Source organism: Arvicola amphibius, chromosome 12 (genome assembly GCF_903992535.2).
Source record: "Arvicola amphibius chromosome 12, mArvAmp1.2, whole genome shotgun sequence".
NCBI lineage: Eukaryota > Metazoa > Chordata > Mammalia > Rodentia > Cricetidae > Arvicola > Arvicola amphibius.
Genome location: NC_052058.2, coordinates 164,411,113 through 164,431,800, shown reverse-complemented (window position 1 = coordinate 164,431,800; position 20,688 = coordinate 164,411,113). Strand labels below are relative to the sequence as shown.

The 20,688-nt window shown below is 45.5% G+C and overlaps 1 protein-coding gene across 1 annotated transcript in view; it reads right to left on the bottom strand.

Moving 5' to 3' along the window:
* Positions 1 to 20,377, bottom strand: part of Gdpd4 (glycerophosphodiester phosphodiesterase domain containing 4) — a 49,613-nt gene extending 29,236 nt beyond the window's left edge. The window contains exons 1-7 of the mRNA XM_038313450.2: positions 20,189 to 20,377; positions 14,555 to 14,658; positions 9,473 to 9,566; positions 6,677 to 6,736; positions 1,694 to 1,792; positions 1,526 to 1,619; positions 618 to 695 (exon numbers count right to left, since the gene is read on the bottom strand). Of these exons, the coding sequence (XP_038169378.2) occupies positions 618 to 695; positions 1,526 to 1,619; positions 1,694 to 1,792; positions 6,677 to 6,736; positions 9,473 to 9,566; positions 14,555 to 14,658; positions 20,189 to 20,377 (718 nt within the window). The remainder of the gene's footprint in view (positions 1 to 617; positions 696 to 1,525; positions 1,620 to 1,693; positions 1,793 to 6,676; positions 6,737 to 9,472; positions 9,567 to 14,554; positions 14,659 to 20,188) is intronic.
* Between the last annotated feature and the right edge of the window lie 311 nt (positions 20,378 to 20,688).

Here is a 20,688-nt window from a genome sequence, read left to right as displayed (position 1 = left end):
CTCCCTTTCGGGGCTCAGATATAAATTCCCAGGATTGTTCAGATACACGCCTTTTTTTCAGTGCTGGGTATTGAACTCAGGCCCTGTGTGTACAAGTGCTCTACCACTAACCTACATTTCAGAAAAAGACATTATTAGGGCAATATTGCTGGAACTTGGAAGTAAAAACGGAAAAACTGAACAGAAGGTGGGTGGAGGAAGGGAGGGAAGGCTGGCTCTGAGACCCTCTAGCGCGGGGCTGAGCAGCAGGGGAAAAGGTGCTGACAGATTCGTGAGTTCAAGGCTGAGCTCCACCACTTCCGACTGCAACCGAGGACATGCGGCGTAATCTCCCCGAGTCTTCAGCCTCTCTCTGTAAATTGGGTCTGTCTGGCAGCCGAGTTAACCTCGCAGAGCTGTTACAACAGTGCTCACTCATACACGCTGACAAACACTAGCTTTGTTTTTACCCCTTCTTTCTCGTCTTCACCTACAGACCTCACCCACAACCATCTCCCACACCACAGCCCGTCCTTGATTCCTTCCCAACACCTTCTGCTTTAGACCCCTGGGGATCCCGCCCACTTGTACTACCTATGTGCTTCAGAGACTTTCAAATAGGGACCTCCAGGTCTAACCTTTTAACCTTGTGAATATATTACATGTCTCCAGGACTTCATGCTCGTAACCTGCCATTCTGTATCTTCTTATTCTAACTAAAACAAAGAAAGTAGTTTATTAATGTTCCCTTTAAGCTCCTATCTGAGGAATATATTCTAAAATTTACTACATACACATGCATGCACACACACACGCCACACACACCAGCACCACTATTAAACCAGCCCTTCACTAGCCTGCATACAAGCCAGGAAGCAAGTGCCTTTCATTTGACCAATGGTGAAAGAGAGATGTAGAGAGAAGACCCTACAGCTTTCATTCATAAAGCACGTCAGCATACGGAGCTCACTGTACAGCTTTCATTCACAAAGCACGTCAGCACATGGAGCTCACTGTACAGCTTTCATTCATAAAGCATGTCAGCACATGGAGCTCACTGTCTTGTTTCCACAACACTGCAAAAGAACAGAGAGCAAACCAGCTTCAGAGGCAGTCATTCCTTCTTCCTTAAATTCCTAGGTGTGGCAGGGGTCATGTGGGATTTCTCTAAGTTACCTGATGTAACCAAAGATCACTGGGCATAGTATTAACTGAAATCCGTGATGTCTGTGTATGAACAGGCTAAATCTTACAGAAGCTCTCAGGTCAAAGCAAAATCAAGATGCCCTCTGCTGTTCCCTCTGTCCCAGATAAATGCTGTGCACTAACCAAGGGGAAATGACGCTTTCCTAAGAGAATCTTTCTTAGAAGAAGGATGGCTTAGTCCTAGAAACACTATGGTAGGCCACAGGAGTCAGAAAGTGAGACCATGAAGAGCCTGCCTACATAGCACACTAAAGAGCTTTCAAAGAGGCACAGCTCTGTCTCTCTGATTGGAGAATACAAGCTGGGGAGATCAGGCAAGGTTCCACTTCACACGACATACCTTCTGATTCCAAGTGGGCCACACCGATGGCTAGGGGCCAGGAAAGGAGAATCATCACAGTTATGAGGCTCAGGTGCAGAAAGGGAGCAAAGATCTGGGGAAAAGCCAAGAGTCAGACTCGACACATCTGGACACCGTGATGAGCAAGCAGTCCAGGCTGGTGCTTACCTGCAGAGACAGCCCAGCTATCAGCCACTTGTCCCTCCAGTATCGGTTCAGAACACACAGTAAGAAGGAGCACAGTAGGATCACCAGGAAAATGAAGACCTGGGAAAACAGAAAGGCGCCAGATGTGGATCACAACTGTCCTGGGCATTGCATACAAGATTATTTAGGCCACATGGACCCTGTCTTGTCTATCTGACTCCCTGTGAGTCCTCAGCGAGGGTGGCTCCAATAAGTCGCCTTTATTGTTCCCAGGTATTTGCGTGTAGCATGGCTGGAAGGAACCACACGACTGTGTGGATGACGCAGCCACCAATCTGGCTCCCCACCCTCTGCCTTTTCAGTTATTCCACCCTCAGCCGGCCACCCATCTTCAGCAGCAGTCATTACGAACCTTTACCTCCTCTTTGACTTTTTTTTTTTTTTAAAAAAAAAAGGAAGTACAAGCCAAGATCTCAAATACATGAATGCAAAATTACTGGTCTATCAGAAAGCCAAATGCCTCGCAACAATTGGACTGTTGAGTTTACCTCTTATCCAAACCCAAACTTTACAAATGATTTAAAAGGGCACAAGCAATCATAAGGTACAAATAAATTATTTCCCTTGAGCCGGGCGGTGGTGGCGCATGCCTTTAATCCCAGCACTCGGGAGGCAGAGGCAGGCGGATCTCTGTGAGTTCGAGACCAGCCTGGTCTATAAGAGCTAGCTCCAGGACAGGCTCTAAAGCTGCAAAAAAAACCCTGTCTCAAAAAACAAAAAAAAAAAATTCCCTTGGGAAAATCTAGTCACGTAAACACAGCTACTCATGAAAGGTCTTTCTTCTCCTGCATCAGCCAGGCACTCTGATTTTGAGCTTAGGCTGGGAGGTGTGTTTTAAGCCAAGTGTATAGACGTGCCCTTCACAGAAGGAGCCCTGTTGTGCGTGGCGTGTCCTGAACCAAGTGTATAAAAGTGCCACCTCACAGAAGGAGCCCTGTTGTGCGTGGCGTGTCCTTCTCCGTCACTCCACCACTGCACAACTCCGGTGAGTCCTGCTGTTGCCGTGAGACCTGTGCGTTCCAGGCCAATTTAAAGTAAAAGCACCCAAGGTACGTTGTCTAGCTTGCTAGAAAATTTCAGAGACATCCCATTAGTGCTAGCTTACTGTTACCTTAGGGCTTGTTTTTTTAAATAAGGAAGTCAAGTTACAAGCATTTACAAAGGAGTTGTAACTGATCACTGCAATCCAAAGTGATCCCTGGGTATCCCTGGGTGACTAAGAGATTCTAGACCCGCGGCCAATCCTACCCCTTCTGGCTTATTCTGAAAAAGGATAAGAGTAAACGTCCAAGCCCCCAAGGATCTTCCTTGCCAATAGAAACAGACTCCATAAGCCTTGTTTGTGCTGATTTGAAGGTCTAACCAAAGTAACTACCTACTAGGAAGATCACCTCCTGTCATAATCCCCTTCATCTCTTCTCATTGTTCACAGATTCATACTGCAATTAGATACCAAAATAGTCCAGGACAAGAAAGTTGAGGAAAATGGCAAGAGTTTATTATTTGAATGAACAAAAAAAGTCCCACTGAAGATGTCTAAGAATTAAGTCTAAGGAGGATGCTAGACAAGAAGGAAGCATAATTTCAAACCAATCTAATTTAGCAGGGCGGCGGTGGTGCACGCCTCTAACCCCAGCATCAGGAGGCAGAGGCAGAGGCAGGCAGATCTCTGTGAGTTTGAGGCCAGCCTGATGGGGCAAGATCGATCGGCAGTTAAAATTAACCAGACTAGCTTTAATAAAGAATATTCAACTTTAATAAAGGGGAAGAGGGGGAACTTACAAAACCAGGGTTCCAGTGATTCAGGAGCACAGGAAACAAAGGCACATGGGTGTTTTATAGGCTATTTGGGGCCCCCCGGGGGGGGGGGAGTGACATACCTTATACAGCACGCGATTGGCTAAATTCCCCCATCATCTCCCCCTTTCTCTAAACAAGATTGAACTAAACCCAATACAACTACATACAGTAGGAACAGATACCAAATATAAAATTACAAACAACAAATATTAAGCAAGAGACATATAACAAAAGTTTTACTAAACATTCTATTTCAAGGAGTCTAAATAATGTAGAGGGTAACTACAATTATCTAATCTTCAACTCCATCAAAGATCTGAGAAGGGAAGTAATATTATTTAAGCAATCAGGATGTACAAACAAGAAACTTCCAAAATGTGCAACAAATGACAGAGACAACTATCTGGGCAATCACCCGAAGTCTCGTTTTGCAATGTTGAGGCAACCAACTTTGGCTAAGGCCTAACACAATTGACATACCATTTTTCAAAGGCAAGGAACTTTTTGTAGAACTGTCCTACCCTGTCTTGGCAAGATAAGACAATCCTGTTTTTATCCATTTACGGATACTCTGAAACTCTGTCAGTGGTCGAGGTATGGGCTTTTTCTTTGCCCAAAGGCCACTTCTGCCAAGAAGAAGACAAGCTCCCAGTGGAGTGTCTTTGGTGCTCAACATTCTCTCGGGAGTAGAGCAGTGTTGCCAGGAGTGATTGTGTCTCATTAGCACAAAACGCTACGTTAGATTAAAGGCCATTTTCTACAGCTCTTCGAAGAGGTCGAAGATTATACTATCTATACTAAATATAATCTCTATGTATCTAAAGAACCTGATTATCCTAAATATAAATATAACAAACATATTTGACTATTGATTTATAATTCTCGATACCTATCTAACTTGAAGACTAAGAGAATAAACAACTGTGCAATAAATGAGGACAATGACCTCCAAAAGTAAACAATGTCATTATATAAATAATACAAGAGGTAGAAATGTACACTGCAATATGGTAAATATATATAATAAATGTTTTAAACAGAGGTAGAAGCATACTCACATATAATATATAATATATGATATATGATATATGATATATGATATATGATATATCAATATACAAGAATCAACACCAATTCAATTTTTTTAAAACAGTAACTCATAAATACCAATTATCCCATCAAACCATCTAATTCCCCCCTTTTTTTTAATCAATAAACACCCCTGAGTCCATATAATACCTTCCCCATCCCCTCAACCCCATAAGAGTGAGTTCCAGGACAGGCTCCAAAGCTACAGAGAAACCTCTCTCGAAAACAACAACAACAACAACAACAAAAAGCAGAAACAAACAAAAAGCCCAGTCTTACTCCAGTGATATGAAACATACATCAGAGATTTTCATTTCAGAATTCCAGAATCTAATATTTAACAAAGTTTTGTTGTCTGAAACTGGTTCAACAGTCACTATATGTATCCAAAAGAGGTAGGTAGAATAAAAAGCTCACTGAAACCTAAGACTTAACTGGACATGAGCAGCCTTACTTAGAGGCTGACAAAATGACATCCTGCTGACTGCGTATGGAAAGGCAGCTAGGGTAAATCTGTGGCCAGGATTTAGACGAGAGTTTGAGCCTCCTCTGTTTCTGACTAAAGATCTTAGCTGTCCTTAATGAAAGTGGGTGCCAACAATTTCTTTGTCAAAGATTCAGTGAGAAGGGGCTGATGGAATAAGAAGTTATTTCCATCTTCTGTTGATTTATAAGAGTGTCCAGCATCTAAAATGGACGGCATTGGCAACAGGCCTTTCCCCCCTTTTTTATATACATTTTTTCCATGAACGAGCTCAAGATTTTTAATTCCCCATTTATTTTAATAATACTAAAGTTTACACTTCCAATTTGAGTTTCTCATTTGAGTAAGAGGAGACTTAAGGAGGCCACTGGAAAGACTTGACATGGTCCCAGTCCTGGAGAAAACTAGCACGGTGTCGGCACTGTACTCGAGGAAGTCTATAAAGAGGAGTGTGCCACTGGAGCTGGTCCAGCCCACGGCAGGACAAAGTCAGAGACTCCGTGGTGCAAGGATGCTATTGGTCCACAGAGTGGAATGAGGGAACCAGTGATCTGAGAGAAGCCATGGTAGTATCATTTGAAAATGGATTCAAACCAAGGAAAGGTCAATCAGATCTTAAAGGACAAGTTTCACAGGATCATTAGAAAGTAGGCACTGACCCAAGAAAAATGTCATCAGGAAAGAGTCACTACCCTCTCCACCATGACAGGCATAGGCAAGCGAGGCCCAAACAGATGAAGTAGAATGCTTGGATCTGTGAGGTTGGAGGCTGGGTTACAAGAGCGGAAACCAACAGCTTAAAGGCTGAACCGGAACGCTGCTGTGATGAGAAGGGAAGGCGGAGGAAGACATCTGCCGGAGATGTCATAGGGACAGGGAGAACGGAGATGTCATAGGGACAGGGAGAAGGGAGATGTTGTCATAGGGACAGGGAGAAGGGAGATGATGTCATAGGGACAGGGAGAAGGGAGATGATGCCATAGGGACAGGGAGAACAGAGATGATGCCATAGGGACAGGGAGAACGGAGATGTCATAGGGACAGGGAGAACAGAGATGATGCCATAGGGACAGGGAGAACGGAGATGTCATAGGGACAGGGAGAACGGAGATGTCATAGGGACAGGGAGAACGGAGATGTCATAGGGATGGGGAGAACAGAGATGATGTCATAGGGACGGGGAGAACAGAGATGATGTCATAGGGACGGGGAGAACGGAGATGATGTCATAGAGACAGGGAGAACAGAGATGTCATAGGGACAGGGAGAACAGAGATGTCATAGGGACAGGGAGAATGGAGATGATGTCATAGGGACAGGGAGAACGGAGATGTCATAGGGACAGGGAGAACGGAGATGATGTCATAGGGACAGGGAGAACGGAGATGATGTCATGGGGACAGGGAGAATGGCGGGGGAGGGGAGAAGGCAGGAATTTACTTATCTCAGTTAAAACTGCACAAGCAGGTCTGTCAGGGAGCAGTGAACGAAGGCCAGCTACATGTATAGCACTGAGCAGTGGGAACCCCTGCCATTCTGTGTACAGCCTCCCGTGAGGACTGAATGCTTACCTTATGACACGTATGCAGATATAGTTCAATCCTTTCCCAGAGTAAAAGAAAGCTGAGTAACTGCAAAGCAAAGAGGGTAAGGCGGTTATGTTATCTTTAACCGACTAAGTCCTACCCCAGCAGTGCGTAGCTCAGGGCCTTCACGATGGGCACCCCTGCACTGCTGAGGCTACTTTTTATTTTCTCTTGCCATGCTATTTCTCATCTCTTTAAGGCTTTTTCCCCCATGCTACTGACCCCTGAAGGCAGTTTAAATGTCATTTCCGATCTGTAGCGTCCACCAGCGCCCTAGGAGGGACTCATTATCTCTCCCCTGAGAGCGCACAGCCATTACCACTGATGCTTCCTCCGGCACATATATCCTTCCCTGTGACAGACTTCATGCCTGGCATTACTTAGAGTCACTTATAAGAGAACAGAGTTTAAGAGTCAACTTTCCCAAGGGTCACTTAAAAGCTCTTTCCAGAACTGGTGCTGATGTTGTGATTGTCATTAACATTGTATGTGCTCAACACATTTCAAATCTAAGGCTAAACCCAGACAGTCATCAAGTCAGAATGAGCACAGACACCGAAGGCTCACGTCCTCAACTGCTAACATATTAATGTACAAAGCACTTACCTTTTACTACAATAATTTTGTGTATATTTTTATTTAGCCTTATAAAAGTACATTTTATTAAATACTATCATTATCATTTGGAAATTAAAAAGCAGCCAAGGCTTGGAAGAGCTACGTGACTTGACCAAGATTACCGTGTAAGCACTCCAAAACTGATGCCAGGCCTCGCTCCGTCTCCACTGGTGTCCAAAAGAGGAAGGCTAGAAAGTCTGCTAAAGCCATGACTCCGCTGGACACTGACACCTTCACACTGGAAGCTAACAACCCCGTTTCTCACTGATTGTGCACAAATGCCGTACAAATCAGTAGCCCAGAATTTAGCCCTGAGCACACACTATGCCTGCATCCTCCTCACTGAAAGGAAAGATTCTCAGCTGGTCTCTCTACCTTCACATAACAGCTTCTGGGGTGATTTTTCCTAAAATGGAAACTAATGTTTACCACGTTGTCTTACTTTACTTTCAAAGGCTGTCACAGGGTGAGCCTCCCATTGCTACATTGCTCCCTTCCTAACAAAGTATCAAATATGCTTCTCTCTCACTCCTCTCTCACAGTGGGTTCTCTCAGCCCACAATGTGCCTCACACTTCAGTCCCCACGTCCAAATCCACTGTCTATTCGAGACCCCACTCCAGTGCTGCTGGTGTGTGTGTGTGTGTGTGTGTGTGTGTGTGTGTGTGTGTGCTTGCTGGTGTGGGTATGTGCATACGCATGAGCACAAATGACCACATGTGCACACATCCGCACCAAGTACACACACATGTTCATGGACCACTTTTATCTTGGGATAAAAGGTCTCTCACTGAACCGGAAGCTTACTGCTTCAGCTAAGCTACCTGGTCTGGAGCTTCAGGGGCGTACCCGTCTCTGTGCTGAACCTCTGCAGCACTGGTCTGATTCTGGAGATCTGAACTCATGCTTACACAGCAGACACTGTCCTGACTAAGCTGTCCCCCAAGCCCTCCAGCGCTGCTCCTTCTAAGAAGTTTTATTTGATGATCTTTGCTGGCAGGGAGCTCTTCCCTCTCAGAGGCCCTGGCAAGCTGCATTCGGGCATCTATAATGATAATTACCAAGTTCCATGTACAGCAGTGACTTTGTCTGTGATTCTAAACACTGGATGAAGAAACCATCACAGCTCTACCTCACACCAGTCTGCGCTGACTACTTTTCATGGTCATTTTGATTTTATTTATGATCTCCATGGAAACACTTCTACATGTGTCTATAAGAATTTCTACAGAAAGGTCTAACTTAGGAGGGAAGACTCTCTGAATGTGGCCAACAGCATCCCATGAGGCCCTAGACTGAATAAAAAGGACAAGATGAGCGGAGGGTAAGCCATCTCTCTTGGGCTCCTGACTGTGATTGGATGTGACCAGAGGCTCGAACACCCACCTCTCCACCTCCCCCCCCCCCCCGTTCCTCCTCTACCACAGAAGACTGCATCCTCTCAGGTTGCATCCGTCCCAGTGATGAGAAACAGAACGAGCACGTTATCTCCACCGAGAGCTCTACACCAAGACAGAAACTACACGCTTTCATTTTATTGCTTTCTACATAATCAGTACTCTCATTACAATATTTTCACAATAATGATCACATTTTTATGAGAAAAATATTGCAATTGACAACATGTTCAAGGGTTGGACTCTTGTGTGCCAGAGAGGTCAGTGTGAACATGGGGTTACGAAATCAAGGTAAGCAGCCAGTGTCCAGTTAGAGCTGTCTGTCTGTTAGTCTCCATTTCCATGGATCCTTCTCTGCGTGGTGTCTGTCCTCAGGCACCGTGACTCCAGCATGTCACGCGACAGCGACAGGGCCATATGCAAATAACCTGCAGCTGAGCTAGGGGACTAGCATTTGAGAGTATAAGGCCCAGACTGTGGAGGAATGCGCTAGGTGTTTAAATGATAGTGTTTAGTGCGCTCACGGATAGAGTACGGAATGGGGGAACAAAAAGAGGTGCTCTGTCGCCCTCTCAAAGGACCAACTGATTAGACAAATCCTCTAAACAGCATAAATCTTTCAGCCATCCTTCCTTGTGCATAAAACTGAAGCAGCCGATGTAAACTCCCGGCTCTACTAATATTAAAGACTCCAGATAGATACATTAGCACAGGAAGGAGCAACCTACGAGGCTGCTCAAAAGTGAAAATTGAAAAGCATCACTCACCAAAAGCAAGGACGTGTAGGCAGTCAGGATCCCGGCTGTACTCAACATAAAAATGGACCACAAGAACCAGCGTTTTGCCCCTAGATAAACAACCCTGAAAAATACGTTTCAATCCTTAAAATATAGCAGGGATCAGTAATAGCATCTACATGAAGGGTAGAGACAAGAGTAGACTAAATGGGGCATTAAAAATGGAGGGGACGAGAGGAGCACTCTGTGAGCAGATCTTATGAGTGCTTTGGGGATAGGGTTTTTGTTTTAATTTTCTACAATAATAGGCAACCAGCAATGTTAATGTAGCCTCTATAAGTGGAGAGATGTTAAAAGTTATATGTAACATATATCCAAATTTATATCACCTTCAATAAACAACGTGATGTAGAAATTCTGCACGATCTAAAGAAAGAGAATCATCCCTGAATTCATTACATCGACATGACCAGCCATTTCTCCCTTCCAGCTCCCTGTCCAGGCACACGTGTAACCGTAGCATGAGTAATAGAAATGCAAGAGACAGGCACTGGGGCTCAACCCGAAGACCAGAAGAGCAAGGCAGCCAGCCACTGGCTCTTACCTCAGCCTCAGCCTGAAAAAGGTGGTGCTGCCTGAGAGCCGTCTCCTCCCGTTTTATCTTCCTCTCGAGGACGGGGATGAAAGGCGCGCACCACCTGGTGTCTAAGGCAAACTAGCATGGGGTTTTAAAGGTGTGGGCCACCACTGCCTGGCCTGTGAGGCTGGTGTGTGCCACCACTGCCTGGCCTGTGAGGCTGGCCAGTGCGGCTGTTTTACTCTCTGATCTTCAGGCAAGCTCTATTTATTAAAATATGAATGAAATGCCACTACATATACATTCTTACATAACTGCTCTCATAACCACCATATAAATTGCTCTCACCTGTATGAGAGCTACGTCCCAATCATTCGGCTCCGAAAGTACCATCTGTGGGAAAACTACTAAAGACTTGTGAGGGGAGACAATGTTGTATTTGTCTAGGTTTTCTATGTCAATGAGAAACTTTAAAGATATAAAATACATAGAGTGAGACTATAACCACATTAAAATTAATAAAGGAGGGGCTGGAGAGATGGCTTATTGGGCTAAGAGTACTAATTGTTCTTTCTATAGGTCCCGAGTTCAACTCCAAGCAACCATCTATAGTGGGATAAGATGAATAAAATACATAAATCTTAAAAGAGGACTTAAAAATAATAAAGCAAATGCCACTTTTGTAGGGTTTATATGACACCACGAAGAACCAGGCAGGCAGTCCTCAGTGAAGAGCCTGAGAGGGAAGGGGACTCTGGGAAAGGGAGCCCTGGAGGAGGGTGGGATGGGGTGGAGCCCAGTGCTAACACTTCTAGCATATGAGCCCAGGTCTGATAGATGCCCTCAGAGCTTGGGTGGAAGTCAAGGGGGGACCCAATGAAGCTTTCAAAATAGATGAAATTGTGCCCAACAAAACACAATTAGTAGAACAATCAGGAAAGAGTTTTTTAAATGTATCTATTTCAGTTTTCAGTCTTGAACCGTTTCTTTCACCTGTTTGTTTTTTCTTGGTTTTCTTTAAGGGATTTGTTGATTTCTTCCAATTTTTTGTTTGTCTTTTCCTCCATTTCTTTGAGGGAACTTTTCATTTCCTCTTTAACGGCTTCAAACATTCTCCTAAAGTTATTTTTTAGATCATTTTCTTCTGCTTCGTCTGTATTAGGGTGTTCAAGTGTTGCTGTCATAGAGCCACTAGTTTTTGGTGGTGATGTGCTGCCCTTCATGGTGCTGAGTGTGCTCTTATGTGTTGTCCACCTGCCTTTTCCTCTGACTGGTGCAGCTGGGGCCGTGTCTCTGGTGCCAGTGAATCCAAGGCTCAGATGGTTGTTCTCCTAGTGGAGTCAGGGCAAGGGTTCCAATCACCCAGGAGGTCGCTCTGCATCCTCTGCATCCTCTGCATTCCTGGAGGTAGTTTGGTGCTCCCGGAAGTTGCCTTGTAATCCCAGAGGTCATTCGGGCATGCTCCCAAGGAGGTTGCTCACTTGGGTCTGCTCTCTCAGAAGTTGCTCAGTCTACCTGCTCCAGGGGAGGTCGTTGGCTCGGTCCTGGTCCCGCAGAGGTCCTAGTCTTTCTAAAATATTCTTTGTCTTTCTTCATTTTGTGAGAGTTGGGGGCACAGCATGCGTGTGGCAGTCAGAAGGTAACCGTGTGAGTCGGTCCTCTCCTTACTTTGTATAGGATTCAGGAATCAAATCTATGTTGTCAGCCCTGGTGACAAGTACCTTTACCTGTTGAGCCATCTTGCCTGCCCCAGTACGAGTCTTGTTAATTAACCTGAACAGCATTTTATATGCAGCCTCACTGAATGCCAGCCTTTCATCTAAAGCCTTGTCCTCAAGAGCACACACCCGACATACATACACAAACAAGCATAAATATAGTTTTAAAAAATACATCTTTTTTAAGTAAAAGATTGCATCTTCTAGAACTGCTGTGGATATGTTCTGTGTAAAGGTTCCTTTAAAGAAACAGTGGTCTGAGTAAACTTTATCATAGGGTCATACTTCATACTTCCGGGAACACGGAGGATCTGCACGAGAGGTCTTTGCCCCTCTGTTTGGTGTCAGGCCTCACTTAAGTCAATGTTAGTCAGATGGGCAGTCAGGAACAAACTAGAACTTCCACGGATGTACTGGAACCCATAAGAACAAACTCAAAGCCATGGCTGACTCATAACCTCGAGTTTCGATAGCATGAGAAACCAGTTGTAGAAAAGCTCATACACTACTCAGACCAGCTGCAGAAAGAAGTGTGGGCAGAGGTAAGGGAGTTGCAGATCTCAGCCTTGCACACGTCAACAAGGTACGCAGGTCAGTGCATGTTAGCGACCCCAACCTTCAAAGCAGAGAAACAGGTGTTGCCTCACCTCTGCCTTCCAAACCGTGTATCAGTTTCTCGTGAAACCGAAACTGCACAGTGAAGAAACTGAGGTTCGGCTTAAGCAAGTTGACAAAAGAAAGTCTCTACCAATATCCAACTGCAAAGGAAAGAAGCAAGACAAGCTTAAAGCAGGAAAACCCACACATGCACGCCATCGGAAAACTATGGAACCAAAGAAAGAGGAAACTCCTAAAAGTAGGCAGATTTTTCAAGGGCAGATTAGGTTCAGAAGGTCATGGGCAGTCGGCACACTTCTCAACATAACCAAGTGAGGAGACAGCAGAGCAAGTGAATCACGGGGTTCAAAGAAAAACTGCAAATTAGAGTTCTAAGCCTGTCTAAGATCCCCTTCAAGGATAAAGATGAAATACAGCCATTTTAGCCGGGCAGTGGTGGCGCACGTCTTTAATCCCAGCGCTCGGGAAGCAGAGGCAGGCAGATCTCTGAGAGTTCAAGGCCAGTCTGGTCTACAGAGCTAGTTCCAGGACAGGCTCCAAAGCTATAGAGAAACCCTGTCTTGAAAAACCAAAAAATAAAAATAAAAATAGTATAAACATAATAATATAAAACAAGCACAGCAGAAAGCTGGGTTGTGACTATCTCTTGTGACCAGATATTTTCCAATTTTCTGCATTTAAAAAATTATTTCAGGGAGCTGGAGAGATGGCTCAGTGGTTAAGAGCATTGCCTGCTCTTCCAAAGGTCCTGAGTTCAATTCCCAGCAACCACATGGTGGCTCACAACCATCTGTAATGAGGTCTGGTGTCCTCTTCTGGCCTGCAGGCATCCACACAGACAGAATATTGTATACATAATGAATAAATAAATAAATAAATAAATAAATAAAAATTTCAGTCTATGCACTGTGCAAATACATACCCACGGGTGAGGTCAGGGGGCAGCTTGCTGGAGTCAGTCCTCTGTCTCCATCACGTGAGTCCCAGGGATTGCACTCAGATCGTCAGGCTCCGTGAGAAATGCCTCTACCCTCTGAGCACGGCTCCAGCATCTCCTTTACCCTCTGAGCATGGCTCCGGCATCTCCTTTACCCTCTGGGCACGGCTCCAGCATCTCCTTTACCCTCTGAGCATGGCTCCGGCATCTCCTTTACCCTCTGAGCGCGGCTCCGGCATCTCCTTTACCCTCTGAGCATGGCTCCGGCATCTCCTTTACCCTCTGAGCATGGCTCCGGCATCTCCTTTACCCTCTGAGCATGGCTCCGGCATCTCCTTTACCCTCTGAGCATGGCTCCGGCATCTCCTTTACCCTCTGAGCATGGCTCCAGAATCTACTTTACCCTCTGAGCACGGCTCCAGCATCTCCTTTACCCTCTGAGCACAGCTCCAGCTTCTCCTTTAACCTCTGAGCATGGCTCCAGCATCTCCTTTACCAGCTGAGCATGGCTCCGGCATCTCCTTTACCCTCTGAGCATGGCTCCAGCTTCTCCTTTACCAGCTGAGCATGGCTCCAGCTTCTCCTTTACCCTCTGAGCACGGCTCCAGCATCTCCTTTGCCCACTATCGCTCCAGCTTTTTCTACATTTAAGATAACCAACTAGATTTAACTCTTATACAGAGAAAAATAAACTGCATTTCATTAAGGAGAAGAAAGAAGCCTCACACCTACACACGCCTTCTCCCGTACACTAAGGTTTAAGGCGATGCTTGAGGCATCAGGCCAGAAAAGCTGAGATGTCTGAGAGTGGTCAGGGAGTCGCTTAGCCATGAAAGGGAGCTGAGAAGGAACATGTGTCCCTCTGCCCAGAGTTCCGAGGGACCCTAAAGACAAAGGAAGGATGCAAAGGCTGCAGGAGAAGCAGAGAAGGCAGGACGGTGGGACATAAACCGTGAGGAACAAGAAGTGTGGGCATCAGAGTAATGAGGACAGAGTCCTCACCTGAGGGCTGGGGTGTCGGAGAACAGAGGAAGCTGGGAGCACCGTTTGGTCTGCAGTGTGACTAAGCACAGGTGGAAGGGAGGTGTAAATTCAGGTGCTGAACATTTGCTCAGTGCCCTACAGTTTTGCCTCTTACCCCAGCTGTGCAAAACCCACGTTTGTCCACTTGCTAAACCACCAGATCTTTCAGCCTGGGAGAACCCAAGTGGCTGTCCAGCGAAGGAGCCCGTATACCAAGAAAAGTACAGAAATGAACTCACCAGTCAAAGCCGTTGTACTCGTTAGAGGTTTCAACCCACACAAACAGGAAAATTGCAGACAGGACGAATGCTACCACCAGGCACACATAAAAAAACTGTTCTCTCTGAAAGGAGAAAGAAGCCTAACTTAGCGCCATTGTCTATGTTAGTTCAGTGATTCTTGTGCACAAAGGTCAGGATCGTTCTGGTGTTGGCCATGACCCTCCCTAGGTTAGAATAATCAGAGGTTTAAAAGATTGCAGACATACACAGAAAGGGTATCCTGACTAGCTGAGGAGACCTAATGGGCACTGGGGCAGCAAACCACTACCAGCAAAACACTACAGCGTAGTGTGCCCATCACTACCAGCTGGGTGATGGGCACAGGCGCTGGCTCAGTCTTACACACACCTTTAAAAAGCATATTACCAGGTTAAGAGCACTGGCTACTCTTCCAGAGGTCCCCAGTTCAATTCCCAGCACCCACGTGGTTGCTCACAAGCATCTGTAATGATGCCCTCTTCTGGCGAGCAGGTGTGCATGCAGAGCACTCATTCATAAAATATAAATAAAAATTTAAAAAATAACAAATAATAAGCATGTTACCAAATAATGTCGCTCAAACCCTCCCAGAGCTCCCTGTGCTACGACACCATCACCATCGGAAGAGCCTTTCAAGCCCACACGGTTGGCTAGGGTTAGCCTCCCCCATCCCCACTGACTCCCTTTCCAGAGGTTAGCCACACTAACTACTTCCGTAACACATCAAATGCCATCCCTACTCAGAAGCCAGGTGCTCAGTACGTTTGTCTGGAACGCATTTGCCCCAGCTCAAGGCTGAGTCCATCTCTTCATTTGCAGATGGCCCAAAGGAGTTTCCACAGGTCTCTAACCCCTCCCCCTCCCCAAATCTTCAAAGATCTTATTACTATTTGAAAGCACTCTTCCTTTTATTATTTATTACATAACTTTTTCCACTGGAACTTACACTGCTGGGAGCAGAGGGAGGATTCCGCTGTCTTGGCTACTGTGGCATACATATCTGATAAGCTTAATAACTTTCTCCAAAAAAAAAAATTGTTTCTATTTCTTAATCGCTTGAAATTTTCAAGGGTTCCTCTCTGTTGATAGGATAAAGCTCAATTTTTTTAGCCTAACATAAAGATGTTATAATTTCATCTAAACTTTGTTTTCTAAGCCTAGTTATTATTTATTCCTTCAAATGTCCCTAAATTTGGCAAATTCAAATTCAAATGTCCCTAAATTCAAACTTTCCTTAAACACAGCATTGCACTTTTCTATCTTTGGATTTTTTTTGTTAATTTCACACACACACACACACACACACACATGCACACACTCGCACACACTCACACTCATTCACACACTCACGCACACATACACTCACACTCACACACACACTCACACACACACATACACTCACTCTCACACACACACTCACACACACACTCACACTCACACACACACACACTCACACACTCACACACACACTCACACTCATACACACACACACTCACACACACACTCACGCACACATACACTCACTCTCACACACACACTCACACACACATACACTCACTCTCACACACACACTCACACACACACTCACACTCACACACGCACACTCCGAACCCTCCTCTATGCATTTCCCTTCAGCACCTCCCAAAGCAGCGACCCTAAGAGCCCTGCAGTAATAACATCAATTTTATTATGGTCTGCGCAAAGTGCTTCCTACAGAGATCTCTTCTTTCCCACAGCAGCTCCTGTTGTTAATGTCTGCTTATTCTAACAAGGACGCTGACTCACAGAGATGCTAAGAGCCTTGCCTAAACCCTTACAACAATGGGTCACTAACTCAGGGCTGGTCAGTAGCAAAGCCGTTAACTGAATCTGGTGGTCTCCCCTTTATGCTTTACTCCATCTGAGTAGAAAGGACACGTGAAAATTATCCAGGCCCTTTATCTAACTCGATTCTCTATCTACAGAGAGACACTGGTATATCACATAACCAGACCAAGTTATAGCTATAATTTCAGCCCATACATACTCCGAAGTTCTGGTCCAGTGTTTTTACCATTGTACTAGACTGCCCTAAACGCCACCCTTTTCAACACAGCTTCTCTTTATATTTTACTCCAGATCCTTCATAGATCTCACGTAATGCATATCTCATCCCCAAGCAGCAATGAATCTGTCAAACCTGCCCGTCTCTCCCCATATCTGCCTTTACTGCTCCAGTCCCTGCTACCCACATCTCCTATTTGGAGCACTGGCACTGTCTTCCCTTTGAAAGCAGGGGTTTCCTGCACTGGCCCTTCTGATACGTCTTCCACCACTCAAATAACCATTCCAAAACACAGCCCAGGTCATAGCATCGAAGTATTCCCCCTCTGGTGAAGGAGATCAAATCCAGGGCTGCACACGTGCTAAGCGTATGCTCCACCACTGAGTCGGAGCCCAACCCTCTTCAGGTATTTTTTACCTCCTGTATACCGGATAAGCCTTAAAACCGCGCTCCCTGACCCGTTTCCCTCGCCTTCACTTCTCAGCTACTCCTCTATTCCCTTCTGCTCCACCTACCCCAGCAACCCCCACTCCCTGTGCGCTGACTCCTCTAATACCATTTCTCACACCACATGTAGTTCTAACTGCCTCCCACCCTCCTAAACAGTGCGTGTGTGGACCACACACTTGCTGCTGTGCTAGGCTGCGAGGTGTGCAGCTTTCCCCCAGCACAACAGAGTTCTTTTAGAGCAGCACATTTGCGACTGCAGGAAAGCTAAACGTCTGGGCATGAAAAGTACAGGGACAGAAGGGCATTCTTGATTGCTCCAGGGAAGCCACTCGTTACCTATATTTTTTTTTTCCTGAATAGCTACTCAAACCAGACAGAAGAAATGAGAGATCCAGGGCTGGAAATGTATGGAGCTTGAAGGTAGGCTAATGCCAAGTGTGTGCAAGGCCTTAGACTCACAATCATCAAAATCCCAAAGACAGACAGTTAGGCAGATAGATACAGACATATAAAATAAGATACAAGAACAGGAAGTTAGAGAGCTAATTAGCGAGATGCATAGGCCTCAGTCAAGTGAGGGTGCACGATCCGTTCCTCTTCCCATGGACGTGTGTTCATCATGTGTCCTATCACACTGCATAGTGCACCAGAGGGCTCCCTATGACTGCTCAGAGAAAAAGAGGCCTTCGTTAGGTTATGCTTCATGCTGCCACTCGGATTCACTAGAGGTCTACGTTAGTGAAAATCAAGCACTTGCTTAGCCAGGAGTAAAGAACATGGTGTTTTCTACTTATCAGGTTTCCTATCTTCCTCGCTGCCACCACCACGGAACATGCTTTCTCCTTGGAAACTGACAGAGAATAAAAAAATAAAGATTTAGGAAGCTGGTGAGATGACTTAGTGGGTAAGGGTGTCTGATGACCTAAGAAGAGAAAGTGGGAAATACCTTGAGAATAATTTCTAAATATAACCCCAGCAGCACAGACACTGTGAGAAACAATTAATAAATGGGACCTCCTGAAACTGAAAAGCTTCTGTAAAGCAAAGGACACGGTCAACAAGACAAAACGACAGCCTACAGAATGGGAAAAGATCTTCTCCAACCCCACACTGGACAGAGGACTGATCTCCAAAATATACAAATAACTCAAGAAATTGGTCACCAAAAGAACACATAACCCAATAAAAAAATGGGGTAGAGACTTAAACAGAGAACTCTCAACAGAGGAATGGCCGAAAGACACTTAAATGCTCAACATCCTCAGTCATCAGGGAAATTCAAATCAAAACAACTCTGAGATACCATCTTATACCTGTAAGAATAGCCAAGATCAAAAACACTAATGACAACTTATGCTAGAGAGTATGTGGAGTAAGGGAAACACTCCTCCATTGTTGCTGGGAGTGCAAACTTATACAGTCACTGTGGAAATCAGTATGGAGATTCCTAAGAAAATTGGGAATCAGTCTACCTTAGGACCCAGCAATACCACTCTTGGGCATATACACAAAGGAGGCACACTCACACCACAAGGATATTTGCTCAACTATGTTCAAAGCAACATTATTTGTTATAGCCAGAACCTGGAAACAACCTAGATGACCCTCAACAGAAAAATGGATAAAGAAAATCTGTGGGGGCTGGAGAGATGGCTCAGCAGTTAAGAGCATTGCCTGCTCTTCCAAAGGTCCTAGTTCAATTCCCAACAACTGCATGGTGGCTCACAACCATCTATAATGAGGTCTGGTGCCCTCTTCTGGCCTGCAGGCATCCACACAGACAGAATATTGTATACATAATAAATAAATAAATATAAAAAAAGAAAATCTGTGTACATTTACACAATGGAAAACTACTCAGCAGTAAAAAAAAAAGACATCTTTAAATTTGCATGCAAATGGACAGAACTAGAAAAAAACCATCCTGAGTGAGGTAACCCAGACCCAGAAAGACAAATGTAGTGTGTACTCACTCCTAAGTGGATACCAGACATAAAGCAAAAGATAACCAGCCTACAGCCCACAACCCTAGAGAGGCTAGAACGCTCCCCCAGAAACAGATGGAGGCAGATGCAGAGATCCACAGCTAAACGCTGGTCCGGGCTCCCAGAGTACAACCGAAGTGAGGGAGGGGCAATAATATGACGAAGGGGTCATGACCATAATGGGGAAACCCACAGGATCAGCTGACCCAAACTAGTCAGGGATTACTGACTCTGGACTAAATACCGGGGACCCTGCATAGGACCAAACTAGGCCCCCTGAGTACAGGTGACAATGGTGGGCTTGGGCAGTATATGGGGCCACTGGCAGTGGGACCAGGATCTAACTCTAATGCGTGAACCGACTTTGTGGAGCCCATTCTCTATGGAGAGATACCTTGCTCGGCCTCGGCACAGGACTGGGGGGTGGGGGTGGGGGTGGGGAAGGCCTTGGTCCTGCCTCAACAAGGTGATGGGACAGACTTAGCTGAATTACCAGGGAGGCCTTACCCTTTCTGAGGAGCGAATGGGAGGTGGGATGGGGGAAGGAGGAGCAAGAGGAGAGGAGGGAGGGGGAACTGGGATTGGTATGTTTAAAAAAAAGCATATATATGATACATACATGAAAAAAAGATTTGAGCATTCTTGTAATCTCCTATGAACATCTAATTGCATCCAAGTCTTCAAAATTCAATGAATAAATATAAAAGTGGATGAAAAATGAACGAATGAATGACACATGGCTGTAATCCCAGAACTCAGAGGTCAAGACAGAAGGATCAGGAGTTCAAGGTCAGTCTGGGCGATAAGAGATCCTGCTTTAAACACTGGGGAGCAGGGAAGAAAGCAACAAGAAACAAACAAACGAAGGGGCTTTGGGGTGAAGCTCAGCAGGACAGCTCTTGCTTGGCATGCAGGAGATCCTAAGTTTGAAGGAAGAAGGAAAAGGGAGGAGGAAGAGGAAGAGGAAGAGGAAGGGAGGAAAAGGAAGACAGCATGTATGTTTAACTCAGGCTCTAGTCTTGCCACAGTACTTTGACAGGAAGACCTTGGAAATCCCAGTGAGCACTCCAGTGGTTAGAGACCCCCCACACCCACAGCTAAGGGAGTGAATCCAGCTCCTTTCCATCTCTATACCCAGGAGCAGCAACAGGATCCAAGTTCAGTTTTCTCCCACTCTCTGTATTGCCAGTGGCAGCTGTAGCAGCCAGTCAGGAAGGTGATGCAGCATCTCCGGCTGAAGAAGCGCTCTATCCACAGATTGGGGTGCTCATCTGACTTTCCTGTCGTCTTGCTCCTAGACTCAGTTAGGGTGTCGTTACTCATGATTCACCCTTTGCTGGAAGGACAAATGAAACAATCAGAACCTAGTGCAGCTCCGGCGCATTTACTCTAGCCTGCCATCTACAGACAGTCTGTAAGCAACAGAGAAGAGAATCCATTTACAACCAGGGGAGTGTGGGTTGGGGCCGAGGAACAGAAGCTGCAGCCAAGCTCTCTGACTGGCCTGCTTCCCGCCATTGTGCCTTCCTAGACACAGTTCTCTCGCTTCTCAAAGGTGCAATATTCTCCGAAATAACCCAGATGCTAAAGGCATGGGTGAATATATGAAAAATGCCATCCTCGACCAATGTGTG